This window comes from Bombina bombina, chromosome 3 (genome assembly GCF_027579735.1).
Source record: "Bombina bombina isolate aBomBom1 chromosome 3, aBomBom1.pri, whole genome shotgun sequence".
In the NCBI taxonomy this organism is placed as follows: Eukaryota; Metazoa; Chordata; class Amphibia; order Anura; family Bombinatoridae; genus Bombina; species Bombina bombina.
Window position 1 is genome coordinate 1152911827 of NC_069501.1, and position 20991 is coordinate 1152932817.

The following is a 20991-nucleotide window of genomic DNA, read 5'->3' on the forward strand; positions in this document are numbered from 1 at the left end:
ATTTGTGATAGCCTTGTATAATCCCTGCACCACTGGTTCAGCATACAAAGCTGGAGTGGTCTCGTGTGAAAACGAGCAAAAGGGATTGCGTCCGATGCAGCAGTCATGAGACCTAAAATCTCCATGCATAATGCTACCGAAGGGAACAATTGAGACTGAAGGCTTCGACAGGCTGAAACCAATTTCAGACGTCTCTTTTCTGTCAGAGACAAAGTCATGGACACTGAATCTATTTGGAAACCTAAAAAGGTTACTCTTGTCTGAGGAATCAAGGAACTCTTTGGTAAATTGATCCTCCAACCATGTCTTTGAAGAAACAACACAAGTTGATTCGTGTGAGATTCTGCAGAATGTGAAGACTGAGCAAGTACCAAGATATCGTCCAAATAAGGAAATACCGCAATACCCTGTTCTCTGATTACAGAGAGAAGGGCACCGAGAACCTTTGAAAAGATCCTTGGAGCTGTTGCTAGGCCAAATGGAAGAGCAATAAACTGGTAATGCTCGTCTAGAAAAGAGAATCTCAGAAACTGATAGTGATCTGGATAAATTGTAATATGCAGGTATTATATGTAGACATATAATGCCCTTGCTGAACAAAGGGCAGAATAGTCCTTATAGTCACCATTTTGAACGTTGGTATCCTTACATAACGATTCAATATTTTTAGATCCAGAACCGGTATGAAAGAATTCTCTTTCTTTGGTACGATGAATAGATTTGAATAAAACCCCAGACCCTGTTCCAGAACTGGAACTGGTATAATTACCCCAGCTAACTCTAGGTCTGAAACACATTTCAGAAACGCCTGAGCTTTTACTGGATCGACTGGAATGCGTGAGAGAAAGAATCTTCTCACAGGCAGTCTTACTTTGAAACCTATTCTGTACCCTTGTGAAACCATGTTCTGAATCCAAAGATTGTGAACTGAATTGATCCAAACATCTTTGAAAAATCGTAACCTGCCCCCTACCAGCTGCGCTGGAATGAGGGCCGCACCTTCATGCGGATTTAGGGGCTGGTTAGACTTTCTGGAAGGCTTGGATTTATTCCAGACTGGATTAGGTTTCCAACCGGAAACTGTTCCTTTAGGGGAAGGATCGGGCTTCTGATCCTTATTCTGACGAAAGGAACGAAAACGATTAGCAGCCCTGTAATTACGTTTAGATTTTTTGCCCTGAGGCAAAAAGGCACCCTTCCCTCCAGTAACAGTTAAAATTATAGAATCCAAATGAGAACCAAACAATTTATTACCTTGGAAAGAGAGAGAAAGCAAAGTTGACTTAGAAGTCATATCTACATTCCAGGATTTAAGCCATAAAGCTTGTCTAGCTAAAATAGCTAAAGACATATACCGGACATCAACTCTAATGATATAAAAAATGGCATCACAGACAAAGTTATTAGCGTGTTGAAGAAGTTTAACAATGCTATATTTATTATGATCTGTCACTTGTTGCGCTAAAGTCTCCAACCAGAAAGTTGAAGCTGCAGCAACATCAGCCAAAGAGATAGCAGGTCTAAGTAGATTACTTGAACATAAATAAGCTTTTCTCAAAAAAGATTCAATTTTCCTATCTAAAGGATCTTTAAACGAAGTGCTATCTGCCGTAGGAATAGCAGTACGTTTGGCTAGAGTTGAGATAGCCCCATCGACGTTAGGGACTTTATCCCAAAATTCCAATCTATCAGATGGCACAGGGTACAATTTCTTAAACCTTGGAGAAGGAGTAAATGAAGTACCCAGACTATCCCACTCCCTAGCAATCACATCTGAGATAGCATCAGGAACTGGAAAAACTTCCGGAATTAATACATGAGGTTTATAAACCGAATTTAAATGTTTAGCAGTTTTAGTATCAAGAGGACTGGATTCCTCCATATCTAAAGCAATCAAAACTTCTTTAAGTAATGAACGAATATACTCCATCTTAAATAAATATGAAGATTTATCAGTATCAATATCTGAAGTAGAATCTTCTGAACCAGAAAAAAACCTCATCAGAAACAGATAAGTCAGAATGATGACGTTCACCTAAAAATTCATCTGAAATGTGAGAAGTTTTGAAAGACCTTTTACGTTTACTGGAAGGAGGAATAACAGACAGAGCCTTCCTAATAGAATCAGAAACAAATTCTTTTACATTAACAGGAACATCCTGAACAGTAGATGTTGAAGGAACAACAACAGGTAAAGGATTATTACTAATGAAAGTTTATCATGACAGCTTTCACAAACTACTGCTGGAGGAACAGTTACCACAAGTTTACAACATATGCACTTAACTTTAGTAGAACCAGCATCAGGCAGCGTCTGTCCATTAGGGGATTTTGATCCAGGGTCAGGATGAGACATCTTGCAATATGTAATAGAAAAAAACAACATATAACGCAAAATTATCAAATTCCTTAAATGACAGTTTCTGGAATGGGAAAGAATGCAAAAAAATAAGCTACTGAAACCAGAAGCAATGAAAAGAAAATGTTTAAATAATGTGAGTAAAAAAGACACCCACATTTTTTTGGCGCAAAAAAATGTCCGAATACGCATGCGTAACAGAATACAACTTCCGGCGTAATTTACGTCACCGGAAATAACAACATTTTTAGCGCCAAAAAAAGTTTGTGCCAAAAATGACGTAATAAAAAGAAACATTTTCTGCCCCCGCGAGCCTAACAGCATGCAGGAAAAGGAATACTGATTATCCTGAATCAAATATAAAGTTTATAGACATATATTTAGAACTTTACATATAAAGTGCCCAACCATAGCACGGAGTGTCACAAAAAATAAGACTTACTTACCCCAGGACACTCCTCTACATGTAGTAGATAGCCAAACCAGTACTGAAACGAGAATCAGTAAAGGTAATGGTATATAAGAGTATATCGTCGATCTGAAAAGGGAGGTAGGAGAAGAAATCTCTACGACCGATAACAGAGAACCAATGAAATAGATCCCCTAGAGGTAGACCATTGTATTCAAATAGGCAATACTCTCTTCACATCCCTCTGACATTCACTGCACTCTGAGAGGAAAACCGGGCTTCAACCTGTTGCAAAGCGCATATCAACAAAGAATCTTAAGCACAAACTTACTTCACCACCTCCACGGGAGGCAAAGTTTGTAAAACTGAATTGTGGGTGTGGTGAGGGGTGTATTTATAGGCATTTTAAGGTTTGGGAAACTTTGCCCCTCCTGGTAGGAATGTATATCCCATACGTCACTAGCTCATGGACTCTTGCTAATTACATGAAAGAAATCTTAGTCTGCCCCCTACCAGCTGCGCTGGAATGAGGGCCGCACCTTCATGTGGACTTGGGGGCTGATTTTGATTTTTTAAATGGCTTGGATTTATTCCAGACTGGAAAAGGCTTCCAATTGGAAACCGTTCCCTTAGGGGAAGGGTCAGGATTCTGTTCAGCCCTAAATTTACCCTTAGATTTTTTATCCTGAGGCAAAAAAGCTCCCTTCCCCCCCAGTGACAGTTGAAATAATAGAATCCAACTGAGAACCAAATAATTTATTACCTTGGAAAGAAAGAGATAGCAACGTTGATTTAGAAGTCATATCAGCATTCCAAGATTTAAGCCATAAAGCTTTTCTAGCTAAAATAGCTAAAGACATACATCTGACATCAATTCTAATGATATCAAAAATGGCATCACAAATGAAATTATTAGCATGTTGAATTAGCTTAACAATGCTATACACATTATGATCTGGTACTTGTTGCACTAACGTTTCCAACCAAAAAGTTGAAGCAGCAGCAACATCAGCCAAAGAAATAGCAGGCCTAAGAAGATGACCTGAATCTAAATAAGCCTTCCTTAGATAAGTTTCAAGCTTCCTATCTAAAGGATCTTTAAAAGAAGTACTATCTGCCGTAGGAATAGTAGTACGCTTTGCAAGAGTAGAGATGGCCCCATCAACTATGGGGATCTTATCCCAAAACTGCAATATATCAGTCGGCAAAGGATACAGTTTCTTAAACCATGAAGGAGTAAATGAAGTACCCAGTCTATTCCATTCCCTAGAAATTACATCTGAAATAGCATCAGGAACTGGAAAAACCTCTGGAATAACTACATGAGGTTTAAAAACCGAATTTAAACGTTTACTGGTTTTAATATCAAGAGGACTAGTCTCCTCCATATCTAAAGCAATCACCACCTCCTTTAATAAGGAACGAATATACTCCCTTTTAAATAAGTATGAAGATTTGTCAGTGTCAATATCTGAGGCAGAATCTTCTGAACCAGATAGATCCTCATCAGAGATATATAAATCAGAATGCTGTCGGTCATTTAAAAATTCATCAAATTTATGAGAAGTTTTAAAAGACCTTTTACGATTATTAGAAGGTGGTATAACAGACAGAGCCTTCTGAATAGAATTAGAAACAAATTCTCTCACATTAACAGGAATATCATGAACATTAGATGTTGAAGGAACAACAACAGGTAATGGATTACTACTAATGGAAATATTGTCTGCGTTTCAAAGTTTATCATGACAACTAACACAAACTACAGCCGGAGGAACAGTTACCACAAGTTTGCAACAAATGCACTTAGCTTTGGTAGAACAGACATCAGGCAGCAGGATTCCAGTAGTAGATTCTGAGACAGGGTCAGATTGAGACATCTTGCAATATGTAATAGAAAAAACAACATATAAAGCAAAATTATCAATTTCCTTATATGACAGTTTCAGGAATGGTAAAAAATGCAAACAAAATAAGCCTCTGGAAACCAGAAGCAAAATGAAATAAGGACTTAAATAATGTCAAAAATCTGGCGCCAAGTATGACGCCCACAACTGATAAAATATTTTTTGACGCCAAGAACGTCTGCAACAAACATGAGCGTCATAGATGACGCAACTACGTGAAAACTCTCGGCACCAACTAAGACGCCGGAAATTACTAAATTACGTCAACAAACATAATTCTCGCGCCAAAAAAAGTCTCTTTTTTTTTTTTTATATGCATTTCCCAAAATGAAACTGGTAGTCTGTAAGAAGGAAATATACTGATTAACCTGAATCATGGCAAATATAAGTACAAAACATATATTTAGAACTTTACATATAAAGTGCCAAACCATAGCTGAGAGTGTCTTAAATAAAAGAAAACATACTTACCAAAAGACACTCATCTACATAAAGTAGATAGCCAAACCAGTACTGAAACGAGAATCAGTAGAGGTAATGGTATATAAGAGTATATCGTCGATCTGAAAAGGGAGGTAGGAGATGAATGTCTACGACCGATAACAGAGAACCTATGAAATAGATCCCTGTTAGGATGACCATTGTATTCAATAGGTAATACTCCCTTCATATCCCTCTGTCATTTACTGCACTCTGAGAGGAACTGGGCTTTAGCATGCTGAGAAGCGCATATCAATGTAGAAATCTGGCACAAACTTACTTCACCACCTCCATAGGAGGCAAAGTTTGTAAAACTGAATTGCGGGTGTGGTGGGGGGTGTATTTATAGGCATTTTGAGGTTTGGGAAACTTTGCCCCTCCTGGTAGGAATCTATATCCCATATGTCACTAGCTCATGGACATGAAAGAAATGACCCATCAGAGTGCTGGTTGATAGATCATTATCTAGGCTATCCTGAAGAAATTGCAAGATTCTTGGAATCCTAACAGAATGCCATGTATATCCTTTATATAAACACCAAGAAAGATACACCTTCCACACCTTGTGGTAAATTTCCCTCTAGCTTTGCCTAATTCTACATGAGGCAAAAAAATACTGGTAGGGTTAGGGAAGTAAGAGGGATATTAAAGCTCTGGTGTAGGGCGTCTGGTGGTCAGGTGATTAATTTCCAACAGTAAAGAATCTTGGACTCTCACCACAATAAGAAACTTGAACTGCACCCTATTGACTTCTCAAGCCTAACTCTGCTACATACATGTCCTTAATTGGCTTTATCAGATAAAAACTGCAAAACAATGCATTTTATACTAACTTTATGACAAAAATTGGCTCCTCCAAATAAGTCAAATGGTAGGTGGAGTTTGTCTATTAAAAAAAACTGCAGTAAAAAAAAAGATGTTAAAGGGACAGTCTAGTCCAAAATAAACTTTCATGATTCAGAAAGGGCATGCACTTTTAAACAACTTTCTAATTTACTTTTATCACCAATTTTGCTTTGTTCTCTTGGTATTCGTAGTAGAAAGCTAAACCTAGGTAGGCTCATATGCTAATGTCTTAGACCTTGAAGGCCACCTCTTATGTGAATGCATTTTGACAGTTTTTCGCCACTAGAGGGCGCTAGTTCATGTGCGTCATAAAGATAACATTGTGCTCATGCACCTGGAGTTACCTAGGAGCCAACAATAAATGGCTAAAATGCAAGTCTGTCAAAAGAACTGTAATAAGGGGCAGTCTGCAGAGGATTAGATACAAGGAAATCACAGAGGTAAAATTTTTATTTATATAACTGTGTTGGTTATGCAAAATTGGGAATAGGTAATAAAGGAATTATCTTTTCAAACAATAAAAATTGTGGTGTAGACCAGAGCTTTCCAAACTTTTCATGTTGGTGACACACTTTTTAAACCTACATCAATTTGCCACACAGTAATTCAGTTGTACAGGCAAACAGGAGGTTAAACTAACTTGTTTTAAGAGATACAGACACATACATAAATTATATAACAAAATGTCAGCAGTCAGGAGCCAATGTGCTGCCAAAGGGAATAGATTGAGTTCCAGGTGAGCTCCGCCAATATGTTAAGATGATCTGTTACCCACTAGGTATCAATTACGTATCATCCACGTTATATGCGTACCAGGCAGGCAGAAAGTCGGAAACCAAAATAAAATTTAAAAAAAAATAAAGTTTGTGCTGAAGCTGGGACACACCTACACACTGCTGCCGACACATTAATGTGTCACGGCACACAGTTTGGAAAGCACTGGTGTAGACTGTCCCTGTTTTAAAAATGTCTGGTATGTGATTCTATCTATAGCAACACAACAAAAATGTCTTGGTGGTTACTGTCCCTTTAAAGGAGCATGCAGACTGAATTTGAGGAAGGATGGAAGTGGACATACTTATATTTAAAGGGACATGAAACCCCAAAATTTTCCTTCATGATTCATATAGAGCAAACTATTTAAGCAACTTTTCAATTTACTTCTATTATCTAAGTTGCTTAGATCTCATGGTAACCTTTGAGAAAAAGCATACATACGAAGGCTGAGGAGCTGAGAGCTAGCTGCTGATTGGATGCTGCACATATATTCCTCTTGTCATTGGCTTACCGATTAGCTAAGCTAGCTCCCAGTAGTGCATTGCTGCTCCTTCAGCAAAGGGTACCAAGAGAATGAAGGAAAATGTATAATAGAAGTAAATTGAGAAGTTGTTTAAAAATATATGCTCTATTTGAATTATAAAAGAAATGTTGAGTTTTATGTCCCTTTGGTTCTAATTTGGTATAACTGATAGAACAATTGTAAAAATTCTGATGATTCTGCAGAATTGCTACGAACGAAGTATAGGGAGAGGTATAAAAGAAAAACAAAATTTATGCTTACCTGATAAATGTATTTCTTTCTTGACACAGTGAGTCCACGGATCATCATAATTACTATTGGAATATCTCTCCTGACCAGCAGGAGGCGGCAAAGAGCACCACAGCAAAGCTGTTAAATACCACTCCCCTACCCACAACCCCCAGTCATTCGACCAAAGGGAAAGGAAAGTAAGGAAGTAATATAAGGTGCAGAGGTGCCTGAGGTTTATAGAAAAATAAACTGTCTGAATACAGGGCGGCCGTGGACTCACCGTGTCAAGAAATAAAAAAATTTATCAGGTAAGCATAAATTTTGTTTTCTTTCTAATGACACAGTGAGTCCACGGATCATCACAATTACTATTGGGTACCAATACCCAAGCCAGAGGACACGGATGATAAGGGAGGGACAAGACAGTAAACCTAAACAGAAGGCACCACTGCTTGAAAATCCCTTTTTTCCAAAAGAAGCTTCAGTCGAAGCAAAAGTATCAAATTTGTAAAATTTAGAAAAAGTGTGTAAAGATGACCAAGTGGCAGCCATGCAAATCTGTCTACAGAAGCTCCATTTTTGAAGGCCCAAGAAGATGAAACAGCCCTCCAGGAATGAGCCCTGATTTTCTCAGGAGGCTGCTGTCCAGCAGTCTCATACGCCAATCGAATAACACTCCTCAACCAAAAAGAAAGAGAAGTAGCCATCAATCGGACCCTTGCGCTTCCCAGAAAAAAACAACAAATAAAGAAGAAGACTGGCGAAAATCCTTAGTCGCCATCAAATAAAATTTTAAAGCACTCACCACATCCAGATTGTGCAACAAACACTCCTTATGCGAAGAAGGATTAGGACACAAGGAAGGAACAACCATCTCTTGATAAGAGATTAAGTTTTTGTGAGCATTTCTATTTACTTCAAGAAAGGACAAGTCACTATATATGTATGGTAACAGTACTGAAAATAATGTCACAATAAGATTATGAAGAAATCTATACTAAATTAGAAGTTGTTGACTTACCTCTACATTGTAGCTGTTCAGTAGCTGCTCAGAAACAATCTGTAGGTTTTGTTCTAATTTTTCTCTTATTACTGAATTGACAGTTAAGCATGGAGAACTCATGTTCCTGTTGGAATCTGGAGAATCAGTTACGTGCAATTTAATCTCATTGAATGAGGAATACAGATATAGCTCTTCTGTTTCCGAGAAACCAGTATCTTCATTCTCTTTTTTATGATGTGTGCTAATAATACAGAAAAAAAAAGTAATTTAAACAAGATAGAAGCCATTACATACTTATATTTAAAGCTATCATCAGCGAACCTTTTATTGTTCTGTATGGATATCCCACTTAAAAGGACACTAAAGTCAAAATTTTTCTTTTATGATTCAGATAGTATTCAGAGTATGCAGTTTTAAGAGACTTTCTTCTATTATCAAATTTTGCACATTCTTTTTATATACACACTTTTTGAGTCACTAACTCCTAATGAGCATGTATACGTATACTAGTCTGTGATTGGCTGATACATGATACTAGTCTGTGATTGGCTTATGGCTGTCACATGATGCAGGGGGCCCAAAAATAGGGTAAAGATAAATTTGTCAGAAAAAATACGCAAACTACTTAACCAATGTCTCACAAGATATTGTCCCTTTTTATCCAATGGTATCTAACTTGTTGGTTATTGTTCTTTTATTTATTTTTTCAAACTAACAACCATTTCAAAAAAACATAATTTATGCTTACCTGATAAATTTATTTCTCTTGTGGTGTATCTAGTCCACGGATCATCCATTACTTGTGGGACATTCTCCTTCCCAACAGGAAGTTGCAAGAGGATCACCCACAGCAGAGCTGCTATATAGCTCCTCCCCTAACTGTCATATCCAGTCATTCGACCGAAGACAAGCAAGAGAAAGGAGAAACCATAGGGTGCAGTGGTGACTGTAGTTTACAGTTAAAAAATACCTGCCTTAAAATGACAGGGCGGGGGGCGGAGTTTGGCCATGCTGGTGAATGGCCGCTAAACTTTGAAGCTCTGAGCCAGTGCTAGACTCATTCAGAATGATAGCCAGATAAGAGACATTCTTTTGAGCTACCTTATCAGACAAGAAGTCCCACTAACATCGGGAACGCTTACATCCCACTCTGGAGACCATTGGAAAAAAATTGCGGCTGTTTACCATCTCACGGAGAACCGCGGCCGCCATCTTAGCCGACTCCAGACCGGAATAGAGCCGCTATCGTCTGCTCATAACTGGTATCCAGTACTTCAGGGAAAAGAGGTATGATGGCCGCAAACATTTAAAAGCATGTCTGCCAAAGAGAAAAGCAGAGCTCACAATACTAATGCCGCTTGCCCTATTCAGAGCACTACATACTAGCTAAGTACAGCGTGGCATATTACCGCTACGCTGCACACATATAACCCCACTTCTTGGAAACTAAAAGATATTTGGATGCGGAGTCAGGCTGTGTGATGGATGAGAGGCAGAGCGAGTAATTACACATGTTATAACAGATAAGCTATTAACTCCGTTGTCAATATCTGCCGCCATAACGGACACAGACCACGCCACAGACACCTAGTGATAGCTCTTACCTTAAGGAACCTTGCTGGGTGGCAATTTTGGTTAACTGAGTATTTCATATCCATAAATGTCATACTTGGCATCACAATACCTATGACCTTCAGTAGCAAATAAAGTGACCTGTAAACACTGAATATAGTTTCCTCTCTGCATCATAAATATCATGTCTAGAAGGTCTGTTAGGCCTGATAAGGTACAGAAAGGGCAAACTTCTACCATTAAATCTGTCAGCAGCTTTTTCCAGGGATCATTATCTCCTAATCTATCACCTACGGATCAGCCCCTAACTACAAAGATCAGTTCTGAAGAGCCATCTTAAACAACAACCATGTCTGATGACTGTATAAAAGAACTCAGAGATAACATTGCTAATATGCCCACAAAGGCAGACTTTGACGCACTTAACGTATTAATCACTTCTGAGCTGGTTAATATGAAAAAGGACATCAAGGACCTGGAGCACCGCATGCAATATGTGGAAGATTCACAAGATTCCCTGAGTACAATGTATGATAACCTATCTACATATGCCAATGTTTCTAATTCGCAAATTGAAGCTTTGCAAGACAAAGTAGAAGATTTGGACAATAGGGGGAGGCGGAATAATATACGCATAAGAGGCATTCCAGAAGCCATTACTTTCAACGATCTTCATCAATATTTACAAGGTTTTTTCAAGTTTATACTTCAAAACCCGCAAGCCCCAGACTTAGAACTGGAAAGAGCTCATAGAGCCCTCAGACCTCCGCCTCCCCCAGGGTCCCCACCCAGAGATGTTAATTTAAAATTTCTGCGCTTTAATGAAAAGGAGAAGATATGGCTACAATCTAGAAAATATCAAAATATTACATACCTGGATCACTCACTCCAAGTGTATCTGGATTTAAGTCCAACCACAGTTCAAAAACGCAAAGATGTGCGCTTCATCACTAAAGCCCTACAGGAAAGATCTATAAAATATAGATGGGGTTTCCCATTTAGCATATATATCTCACATGAAGGTCACTCCTACACTTACAAGTCGCCTGAGGATTTAGAAATGCTTTCTAAGGCTTTGAACATCAAGTTTCAAATGCCTAGGATCATGGATGTATCAATAAAAGGTCTCAACTCCGAGAGTCAAACCACAAGCAAGGCCAAGAGCTCAAGTTGGACAAAAGTTTCTTATAAGAAAGGCAGCGCTAAAGCTACTACATCACAAGCAGATCAACAGATGGACTCTGTGACCTGAATATTCCCTCTTCGTCCAGATTGGGTGAGATCTTTACAGTTATAGCTAATATTGCATTTACAGGTTATGTTGATATTTGTTAAACTAAGCTTACACAATGGCAGTTTCTATGTGATTGGACTACACTATATAAACTATTTCAATGACTTTGGACACGGTTTTATTGGAGGAAGCGGAACTTGATTTTTCAGATAACCCAAGGGTACCTAACCCTTTTTCATAGAATCTTCTGGTCCTCGTGTTCTAAACCAGCATATGTCTATAAGGGACCTCACTAATGACACGCTGGTAATGTTTAACTCTCTCTTATCTCATTACATATGTCCACAAATAGTGGAGTCTACGCTGAGCACTCCTCACTCCAATTGTCATTTCCTATGACATATTTATGGTTTATTGTATTGTTTATTGTGATTGTTATGTCATTTTGTTATATTATCAGTTGAATTTTTTGTTTTGTTCCGCAGCCATCTCACAATGTTACTACGAGACTTTTGTCTATATGCTCTTTGCCTTGATGTATGTTTGCATGCCCATAGGTCTACCAACACATTTATGGCGGCTTTGGTTGTACACTAAAATTAGCCTTTACAGTTCTATAACAATACAAGAGAGTCTAGCTAGGCATCATCCCAATGACTCAGTCAAATAAATGTTTAAATTTTATAACAACTAACACCAAAGGGTTAAATTGTCCACATAAACGCAACATAGCTATTCGAGACATCATACGCCGTAAAGGCGATGTCATTTTTATGCAAGAGACACATTTTTTGTCAGGTAGAGAGCCAAAGACTTTTTCGTATAAATTCGGGGACGCCCATTATGCCTCGAACTCCGCAAAAACTAACGGGGTAGCCATTCTAATTAGGAGGGGGGTTCCCTTCACCCTTATTAAAAAATTTAAAGACAAATCGGGAAGATTTCTCATTATAATAGGCAAATTGGTGAACACCATTGTCACCTTGATAAATGTATATGCTCCCAATTTGAAACAGGATGTTTTTTTTAAACACCTTACTAACATGACGCTAGAAGTAGCGAAAGAAGATGTTATCATGGGCGGGGATTTCAACCTCACACTAAGCCCAAACTGGGATAATTCAAATAGCCTATCCTCTGTACCCCACAAAGTTATTAACTCAGTGAAACAAAACTTGAAAGACCTAACCATACATGATGCATGGAGAATTACACACCAAGAAATTAGAGAATACACTTTTTATTCCAATCCGCATCGTAGACACTCTAGACTTGACTATTTCATGTTAGATGTCACCAACCTTTCAAGAGTAACTAAAATCGAGATTACCCCTAACGCATGGTCTGACCATGCAATGGTTGAATGTACCTTAGAGTGGTCACATACCCCTATGCACCAATATACATGGAGAATGGACGACACACTGCTGACAGACCCGATTGTTACTGAACGAATTGGTGGGGTGATAGAAGAATACTTCCTTTTTAACAATGACGATGACTTTGACAGCAGACTTACATGGGAAGCACATAAGGCGGTAGTCAGAGGTGAGATGATTAGTATTAGATCTCACCAAGATAAACTAGCCAGAAAATTAATGGAAGACACACTTAACGAGCTTAACAACCTAGAAACACAAAGAAGTCTTGACCAGACGGACCTGACAATAACACAAAACATTGCTAATTGTAAGTCACGTATTAACGATATGCTACATGCAGAATGTAAGAAGCATGCTCTCAAACTACAGCAAAAGTACTTTGAAAATGACAATAAGAGTAGCTCCCTTTTCGCAAGAAAACTGAAACGGAAGACGAATAAGAGATTTATCCTATCTATTAACAAAAGCGGGGGGGAAGAAAGTATACACATCCCAACAAATTGCTAGTTCCTTCAGGGAATACTATAAGAATTTATATAATCTCACTCCCACACTACCAATCTACCCGACAGAACAGAGACACAAACCCACCTTGATAGAAAAATACTTAGATAACATCACCCTCCCACAAATTAGCTCGGACCAACAGGCTTCCTTGAGTAAGCCAATTGATCAGACTGAGATACTTGCAGTTATCAAAAACCTCCCTAATGGCAAGACCCCTGGGCCAGATGGCTATACGAATGGCTACTATAAGACCTATAAAGTATTGCTGGTACCACACTTATAAAAACTCTTTAACCCCTTAACGACCGACGACGTATGCCATACGTCCTCAAAAAAAAAGCACTTAACGACCGAGGACGTATGGCATACGTCGTCGGTTTAACAGAGCACTGGAAGCGATCGAAATCGCTTCCAGCTGCTCTAACAGTATTGCAGGCTTGCCTTGAGGTCTAGGCATCCTGCAATACTGTTCCCGAGTGCCGGGACCGGATTGATCACTCCCCCACGAGTGATCACTTCCGGTTTCGCTCCACGTGGAGCCCGGCAGTGTTTCAGAGCATCGGAAGCGATCGGACACGCTTCCGATGCTCTGCTTGTGTGCTAAGTGCCTTGGTGGGTCGAGGCACTTAGTTGGTTATTAAATAATAAATTAAAAAAAAAAAAAACGGATAAAATAAAAAAAAAAAGCCCAAATAGCCCCCCCTCCCCCTTCACTAGGCATCCAAGATGGCGATGCCCAGTGCATCATGGGGCCTCTGGGGGTGTCCCTAGCCTACATCATCATAGGGGCAAGCTAGGGTCACCCAATCTGAGCCTCCCACCCTAAAAAAAATAATAATAATAAAATACCCCATTTGTCTGATCATGTCAATATTTGTAAATATTGACTATGATCAGTGTTGATCTCCCTCCCTCTCCTCACTTGCCATTTTGTTGGAGAGAGAGAGAGACCTGTATTTAGCAGAGAGAGATTTATTTATTTTATTTGTTAAAAAATATAGAACCAAAGGCTCTTTTCAGAGCCATTAACCCCTAGCTTGCCAGTGATCACTATATATCACTGGCAGTAGCATAGGTGCACTTTCTTTTTGCTGCATTTTGCTGTCTGTGCATTTTTTTAGGGGTTAATTTTGTTGTTGTAATTTTTTAAAAACCCAAAGGCTCTTTTCAGAAACATTTAGTTAATTTAATTTAATTTTCAGAGCCATTAACCCCTAGCTTGCCAGTGATCGCTATAAATCACTGGCAGTTGCATAGCTGTACTTTTTTGCTGTCTGTGCATTTTTTTAGGGGTTAATTTTGTTGTTTTAATTTTTTAAAAACCCAAAGGCTCTTTTCAGAAACATTTAGGTAATTTAATTTTCAGAGCCATTAACCCCTAGCTTGCCAGTGATCGCTATAAATCACTGGCAGTTGCATAGCTGTACTTTTTTGCTGTCTGTGCATTTTTTTAGGGGTTAATTTTGTTGTTGTCATTTTTTTTAAAAACCCAAAGGCTCTTTTCAGAAACATTTAGTTAATTTAATTTAATTTTCAGAGCCATTAACCCCTAGCTTGCCAGTGATCGCTATAAATCACTGGCAGTAGCATAGCTGTACCTTTTTGCTAGTTAATTTAGTTAATTTAATTTAATTTTCAGAGCCATTAACCCCTAGCTTGCCAGTGATCGCTATAAATCACTGGCAGTTGCATAGCTGTACTTTTTTGCTGTCTGTGCATTTTTTTAGGGGTTAATTTTGTTGTTGTAATTTTTTAAAAACCCAAAGGCTCTTTTCAGAAACATTTAGTTAATTTAATTTAATTTTCAGGGCCATTAACCCCTAGCTTGCCAGTGATCGCTATAAATCACTGGCAGTAGCATAGCTGTACTTTTTTGCTAGTTAATTTAGTTAATTAATTTAGTTAATTTAATTTTCAGAGCCATTAACCCCTAGCTTGCCAGTGATCGCTATAAATCACTGGCAGTTGCATAGCTGTACTTTTTGCTGTCTGTGCATTTTTTTAGGGGTTCATTTTGTTGTTGTAATTTTTTAAAAACCCAAAGGCTCTTTTCAGAAACATTTAGTTAATTTAATTTAATTTTCAGAGCCATTAACCCCTAGCTTGCCAGTGATCGCTATAAATCACTGGCAGTAGCATAGCTGTACTTTTTTGCTAGTTAATTTAGTTAATTAATTTAGTTAATTTAATTTTTTTAGTAATTGTTTTCTGTGACAGATACAAAAATGTCACAGAAAAGATATAGTGCTGAGGAGGCGTATGCCATCCTTGCGTCAGAGTCAGATGCCTCTATTTCTGACTCAGACCCCAATTTTGACCCTGCCATGTGCTCAGATACATCACTAGATGCAGTCTCAACTGATAGTGATGTATCTGTGGCTGCTAGCCCCCCTGCTACCCCCCCCTGCCAGAAGGAGGCGTGTTGCTGCCATTGCTGCTGAAGAGTGGGTAACGCCTCATCTCCAGAGGCCAGATATCCCACCCTTCACAGCAAATGCTGGCATAAATATAGATGTGGCAGGTTTTAGCCCCCAGCAGTTTCTGGAAGTGTTTCTGGGCGATGATATATTGGGGAACATTGTCGCCCAAACTAATTTATATGCCCATCAGTTCCGTGCTGCAAAGCCTGGAACATATTTGGCACAGCAGCAATGGGCCCCCATCAATGTGCCAGAATTCAAAAAATTCTGGGCATTGACTATGCTGATGGGCATCATAAAGAAACCCTCCATTCGCTCCTACTGGAGTACTAGCCCCATCTGCTCTACCCCCATTTTCTCCCAGACTATGTCGAGGAAGAGGTATTAAATGATTCTGCATTTCATGCACTTCAGCGACAACAGCCTGTGCCCCCCTAGGGAGCATCCCCAATTTGACAGGCTGTATAAAATCCGCCCCCTGATAACCCACTTTTCAGCCAGGTTTGCAGAGGCTTATACACCTGGAAGGAATATATGCGTTGATGAATCCCTAATGAAGTATAAGGGAAGGCTGGGATTCAAGCAGTATATTCCTTCCAAACGCTCCAGATATGGGGTAAAGGTGTATAAGCTCTGTGACAGCGAGACTGGGTATACTCAGGCCTTCCGGGTGTATGAGGGAAAGGATAGCCACCTTGACCCTCCAGGTTGCCCAGAACATATGGGAACCACTGGCAAGATTGTCTGGGACCTGATATTACCCCTAATGAACAAAGGGTATCACCTGTACTTAGACAATTTTTATACAAGTGTCCTTTTGTTCAAGCTACTGTATTGCTTTGATACAGTAGCTTGCGGTACAATTAAAAAGAACCGCGCAGGTTTCCCAGGACAACTTGTACGCACCCGGCTACGAAGGGGGGAGACCTCAGCTCTGCGCCAAGAGGAGCTGTTGGCACTTAAGTACAGAGACAAGAAGGATGTATACCTTCTTACCACCATCCACACAGAGAGGACGGTGGCGGTTTCTGTACGTGGCAGAGCTGAGATCATAAGGAAGCCAGTGTGCATCAAGTCTTATAACCGGCATATGGGTGGGGTTGATCTGGCTGATCAGCTGCTGCAGCCCTACCTAATTATGCGGAAGACAAGGGCCTGGTACAAAAAGGTTGCAATTTACCTAATGCAGATTGCAACCCACAACGCTTTTTTGTTGTTCAAAAAAGCAAACCCCAGAGTTAAAAAAACTTTTTTTACAGTTTCAGCTCCAGATTATTACTGGGATTTTGTACCATGATGCACCTGCTCCCGGGCGGTGATGGGAGAGAGCAGAGTTGGGGCTACTCATTTTATTTTTAAAATCCCCCCTACTGCCGCAAAGCAGAAACCACAAAAAAAATGCAGAGTCTGTACCAAGAGGGGGAAGAGAAGGGACACCATATATCACTGTCCTGATTGCCCTGGACAGCCTGCACTCTGCATTGGGGACTGCTTCAAGCGGTACCATACAATGGTCAATTTAAAAAAAAAAAATACATTTGGTGTTATATATATATATTTTTTTTTTTGGTAATGTTTACTGTTAGATGGTTTTTTTTTTTTTTTTTTACTTTTACTGTGCCAGATTTTTACATTTCACTACTACTTTTTCTAAAATTGGGCCTGTTTTTTTTTTTTTTTTTTAACCAAAACCCCTGTCAAACCTATGCATGGGGGACATAGGTGTTCTCAGGGTGCCTTGCAAAAAACAACCTGAAGTATGTTTTTGTAATAACTTACAACAGTCTCTCCTAAATCATAGTCAAAAAGCAATGTGTCTGTAAAAATGAAAATTGAAAAATTACCACCATACACTTTCTCCAATTTTTTGGGCTAAAACGGTTGCTTCAAAGGCATCAAAGCACACCATATACAATACCTTGGGGTGTCAACATTTCAAAAATATACACTTTCATGGCAATAAATAAAAGTGGGGTATGTGATAGGCCCCAAACTAAAGATAGGCCTATCAGAAGAAATACTCTCATTGTTAATAACTAAAATCACAAGTCATAACATTGTAACATAACCTTCCCAAAATCCTGGCAAACCTATGCATGGGGGGCATAGGTGTACTCAGGGTGCCTTGCAGAAAACAACCTGAAGTATTCTTTTGCAATAACTTACAACAGTCTCTCCTAAATCATAGTCAAAAAGTAATGTGTCTGTAAAAATTAAAATTGAAAAATAACCACCATACACTTTCTCCAATTTTTTGGGCTAAAACGGTTGCTTCAAAGGCATCAAAGCACACCATATACAATACCTTGGGGTGTCAACTTTTCAAATATATGCACATTCATGGAAAACAAATAAATTGGGGTATGTTAAAAGACCCCCCAAAAAGACGATAGGCAAAGAAAATATGTTAAATGTGAAAACAAATCACAAACGCATGTCAGACATTTGTCATTGCACCCCCCAAACAAGCCACCAAACCTATGCATAGGTGGTATCACTGAACTCAGGAGATGTTGGTGACCACATATTGGTGTCTTCTTTGGTAGTAACACATAATAGGAGCTGTGAATCCATGTCTAAAGTACAATGTATGTGAACAATAACACAAAAATATGAATGCCCAATAGTTTGACAAAGACTAGTGGTTAAATTAGTGCATGGAAAGTGTTAAAATACCTGCATTTGAAATACCCTAGGAAGTCTACTTTTCAAAAATATATGGTTTGATTGAGGTAAATTACATTGGCCGGCTTCAGAAATGTCTTAAATAGGACATGGGTGCATGGGATGTGAAAATTCAAAGTGGAAAAAATGGAATGGGCTTCCTAAAAATAAGGCCTTTTAGCCCCCAGAGAACCCAACACACCTATACATGGGTGGTATCACTGTACTCAGGAGATGTTGTTGAACACATATTGAGGTGTTTTTTGGCAATAACACATAACAGGAACTGAAAATACATGCCTAAAATACAATGTGTGTGAAAAATAACACAAAAAAATGACTACCCAAAAGTTTGACAAAGACTAGTGGTTGAATTAGTGCATGGAAAGTGTTAAAATACCAGCATTTTAAATACCCTAGGGTGTCTACTTTTCAAAAATATATGGTTTGATGGGGGTAAATTCCATTGGCCAGCTTCAGAAATGTCCCAAATAGGACATGGGTGCATGATGACCGATGTGAAAATTCCAAGTTGAAAAACTGGAATGCGCTACCTAAAATAAGGCCATTTAGCCCCCAGAGAACCCGACACACCTATACATAGGTGGTATCACTGTACTCGGGAGATGTTGTTGAACACATATTGAGGTGGTTTTTGGCAGTAACACATAACAGGAACTGAAAATACATGCCTAAAGTACAATGTGTGTGAAAAATAACACAAAAAAATGACTACCCAAAAGTTTGACAAAGACTAGTGGTTGAATTAGTGCATGGAAAGTGTTAAAATACCAGCATTTTAAATACCCTAGGGTGTCTACTTTTCAAAAATATATGGTTTGATGGGGGTAAATTCCATTGGCCAGCTTCAGAAATGTCCCAAATAGGACATGGGTGCATGATGACCGATGTGAAAATTCCAAGTTGAAAAACTGGAATGCGCTACCTAAAAATAAGGCCATTTAGCCCCCAGAGAACCCGACACACCTATACATAGGTGGTATCACTGTACTCGGGAGATGTTGTTGAACACATATTGAGGTGGTTTTTGGCAGTAACACATAACAGGAACTGAAAATACATGCCTAAAGTACAATGTGTGTGAAAAATAACACAAAAACATAATTTATGCTTACCTGATAAATTCCTTTCTTCTGTTGTGTGATCAGTCCACGGGTCATCATTACTTCTGGGATATAACTCCTCCCCAACAGGAAATGCAAGAGGATTCACCCAGCAGAGCTGCATATAGCTCCTCCCCTCTACGTCAGTCCCAGTCATTCGACCAAGAATCAACGAGAAAGGAGTAACCAAGGGTGAAGTGGTGACTGGAGTATAATTTAAAAGATATCTACCTGCCTTAAAACAGGGCGGGCCGTGGACTGATCACACAACAGAAGAAAGGAATTTATCAGGTAAGCATAAATTATGTTTTCTTCTGTTATGTGTGATCAGTCCACGGGTCATCATTACTTCTGGGATACCAATACCAAAGCAAAAGTACACGGATGACGGGAGGGATAGGCAGGCTCATTATATAGAAGGAACCACTGCCTGAAGAACCTTTCTCCCAAAAATAGCCTCCGAAGAAGCAAAAGTGTCAAATTTGTAAAATTTGGAAAAAGTATGAAGCGAAGACCAAGTTGCAGCCTTGCAAATCTGTTCAACAGAGGCCTCATTCTTAAAGGCCCAAGTGGAAGCCACAGCTCTAGTGGAGTGAGCTGTAATTCTTTCAGGAGGCTGCTGCCCAGCAGTCTCATAGGCTAAACGTATTATGCTACGAAGCCAAAAAAAAAGAGAGAGGTAGCAGAAGCTTTTTGACCTCTCCTCTGTCCAGAGTAAACGACAAACAAGGAAGAAGTTTGGCGAAAATCTTTAGTTGCCTGCAAGTAGAACTTGAGGGCACGAACTACATCCAGATTGTGTAGAAGACGTTCCTTCTTTGAAGAAGGATTTGGACACAAGGATGGTACAACAATCTCTTGATTGATGTTCCTGTTAGTGACTACCTTAGGTAAGAACCCAGGTTTAGTACGCAGAACTACCTTGTCTGAGTGAAAAATCAGATAAGGGGAATCACAATGTAAGGCTGATAACTCAGAGACTCTTCGAGCCGAGGAAATAGCCATTAAAAACAGAACTTTCCAAGATAACATTCTTATATCAATGGAATGAAGGGGTTCAAACGGAACACCCTGTAAAACGTTAAGAACTAAGTTTAAACTCCATGGTGGAGCAACAGCTTTAAATACAGGCTTGATCCTAGCTAAAGCCTGACAAAAGGACTGGACGTCTGGATTTTCTGACAGACGTCTGTGTAACAAGATGGACAGAGCTGAAATCTGTCCCTTTAATGAACTAGCTGATAAACCCTTTTCTAAACCTTCTTGTAGAAAGGACAATATCCTAGCGATCCTAACCTTACTCCAGGAGTAACCTTTGGATTCGCACCAGTATAGGTATTTCCGCCATATTTTATGGTAAATCCTTCTGGTAACAGGCTTCCTAGCCTGAATCAGGGTATCAATAACCGACTCAGAAAAACCACGTTTTGATAAAATCAAGCGTTCAATTTCCAAGCAGTCAGCTTCAGAGAAGTTAGATTTTGGTGTTTGAATGGACCCTGTATCAGAAGGTCCTGTCTTAGAGGTAGAGACCAAGGCGGACAGGATGACAT

At 39.2% G+C, this 20991-nt stretch overlaps 1 protein-coding gene across 1 annotated transcript in view; it reads right to left on the reverse strand.

The window, feature by feature from the left end:
• ATM (ATM serine/threonine kinase) overlaps positions 1-20991 on the reverse strand; it is a 925848-nt gene that overhangs the window by 702003 nt on the left and 202854 nt on the right. The window contains exon 13 of the mRNA XM_053708547.1: positions 8554-8776. Coding sequence (XP_053564522.1) covers positions 8554-8776 — 223 coding nt within the window. The remainder of the gene's footprint in view (positions 1-8553; positions 8777-20991) is intronic.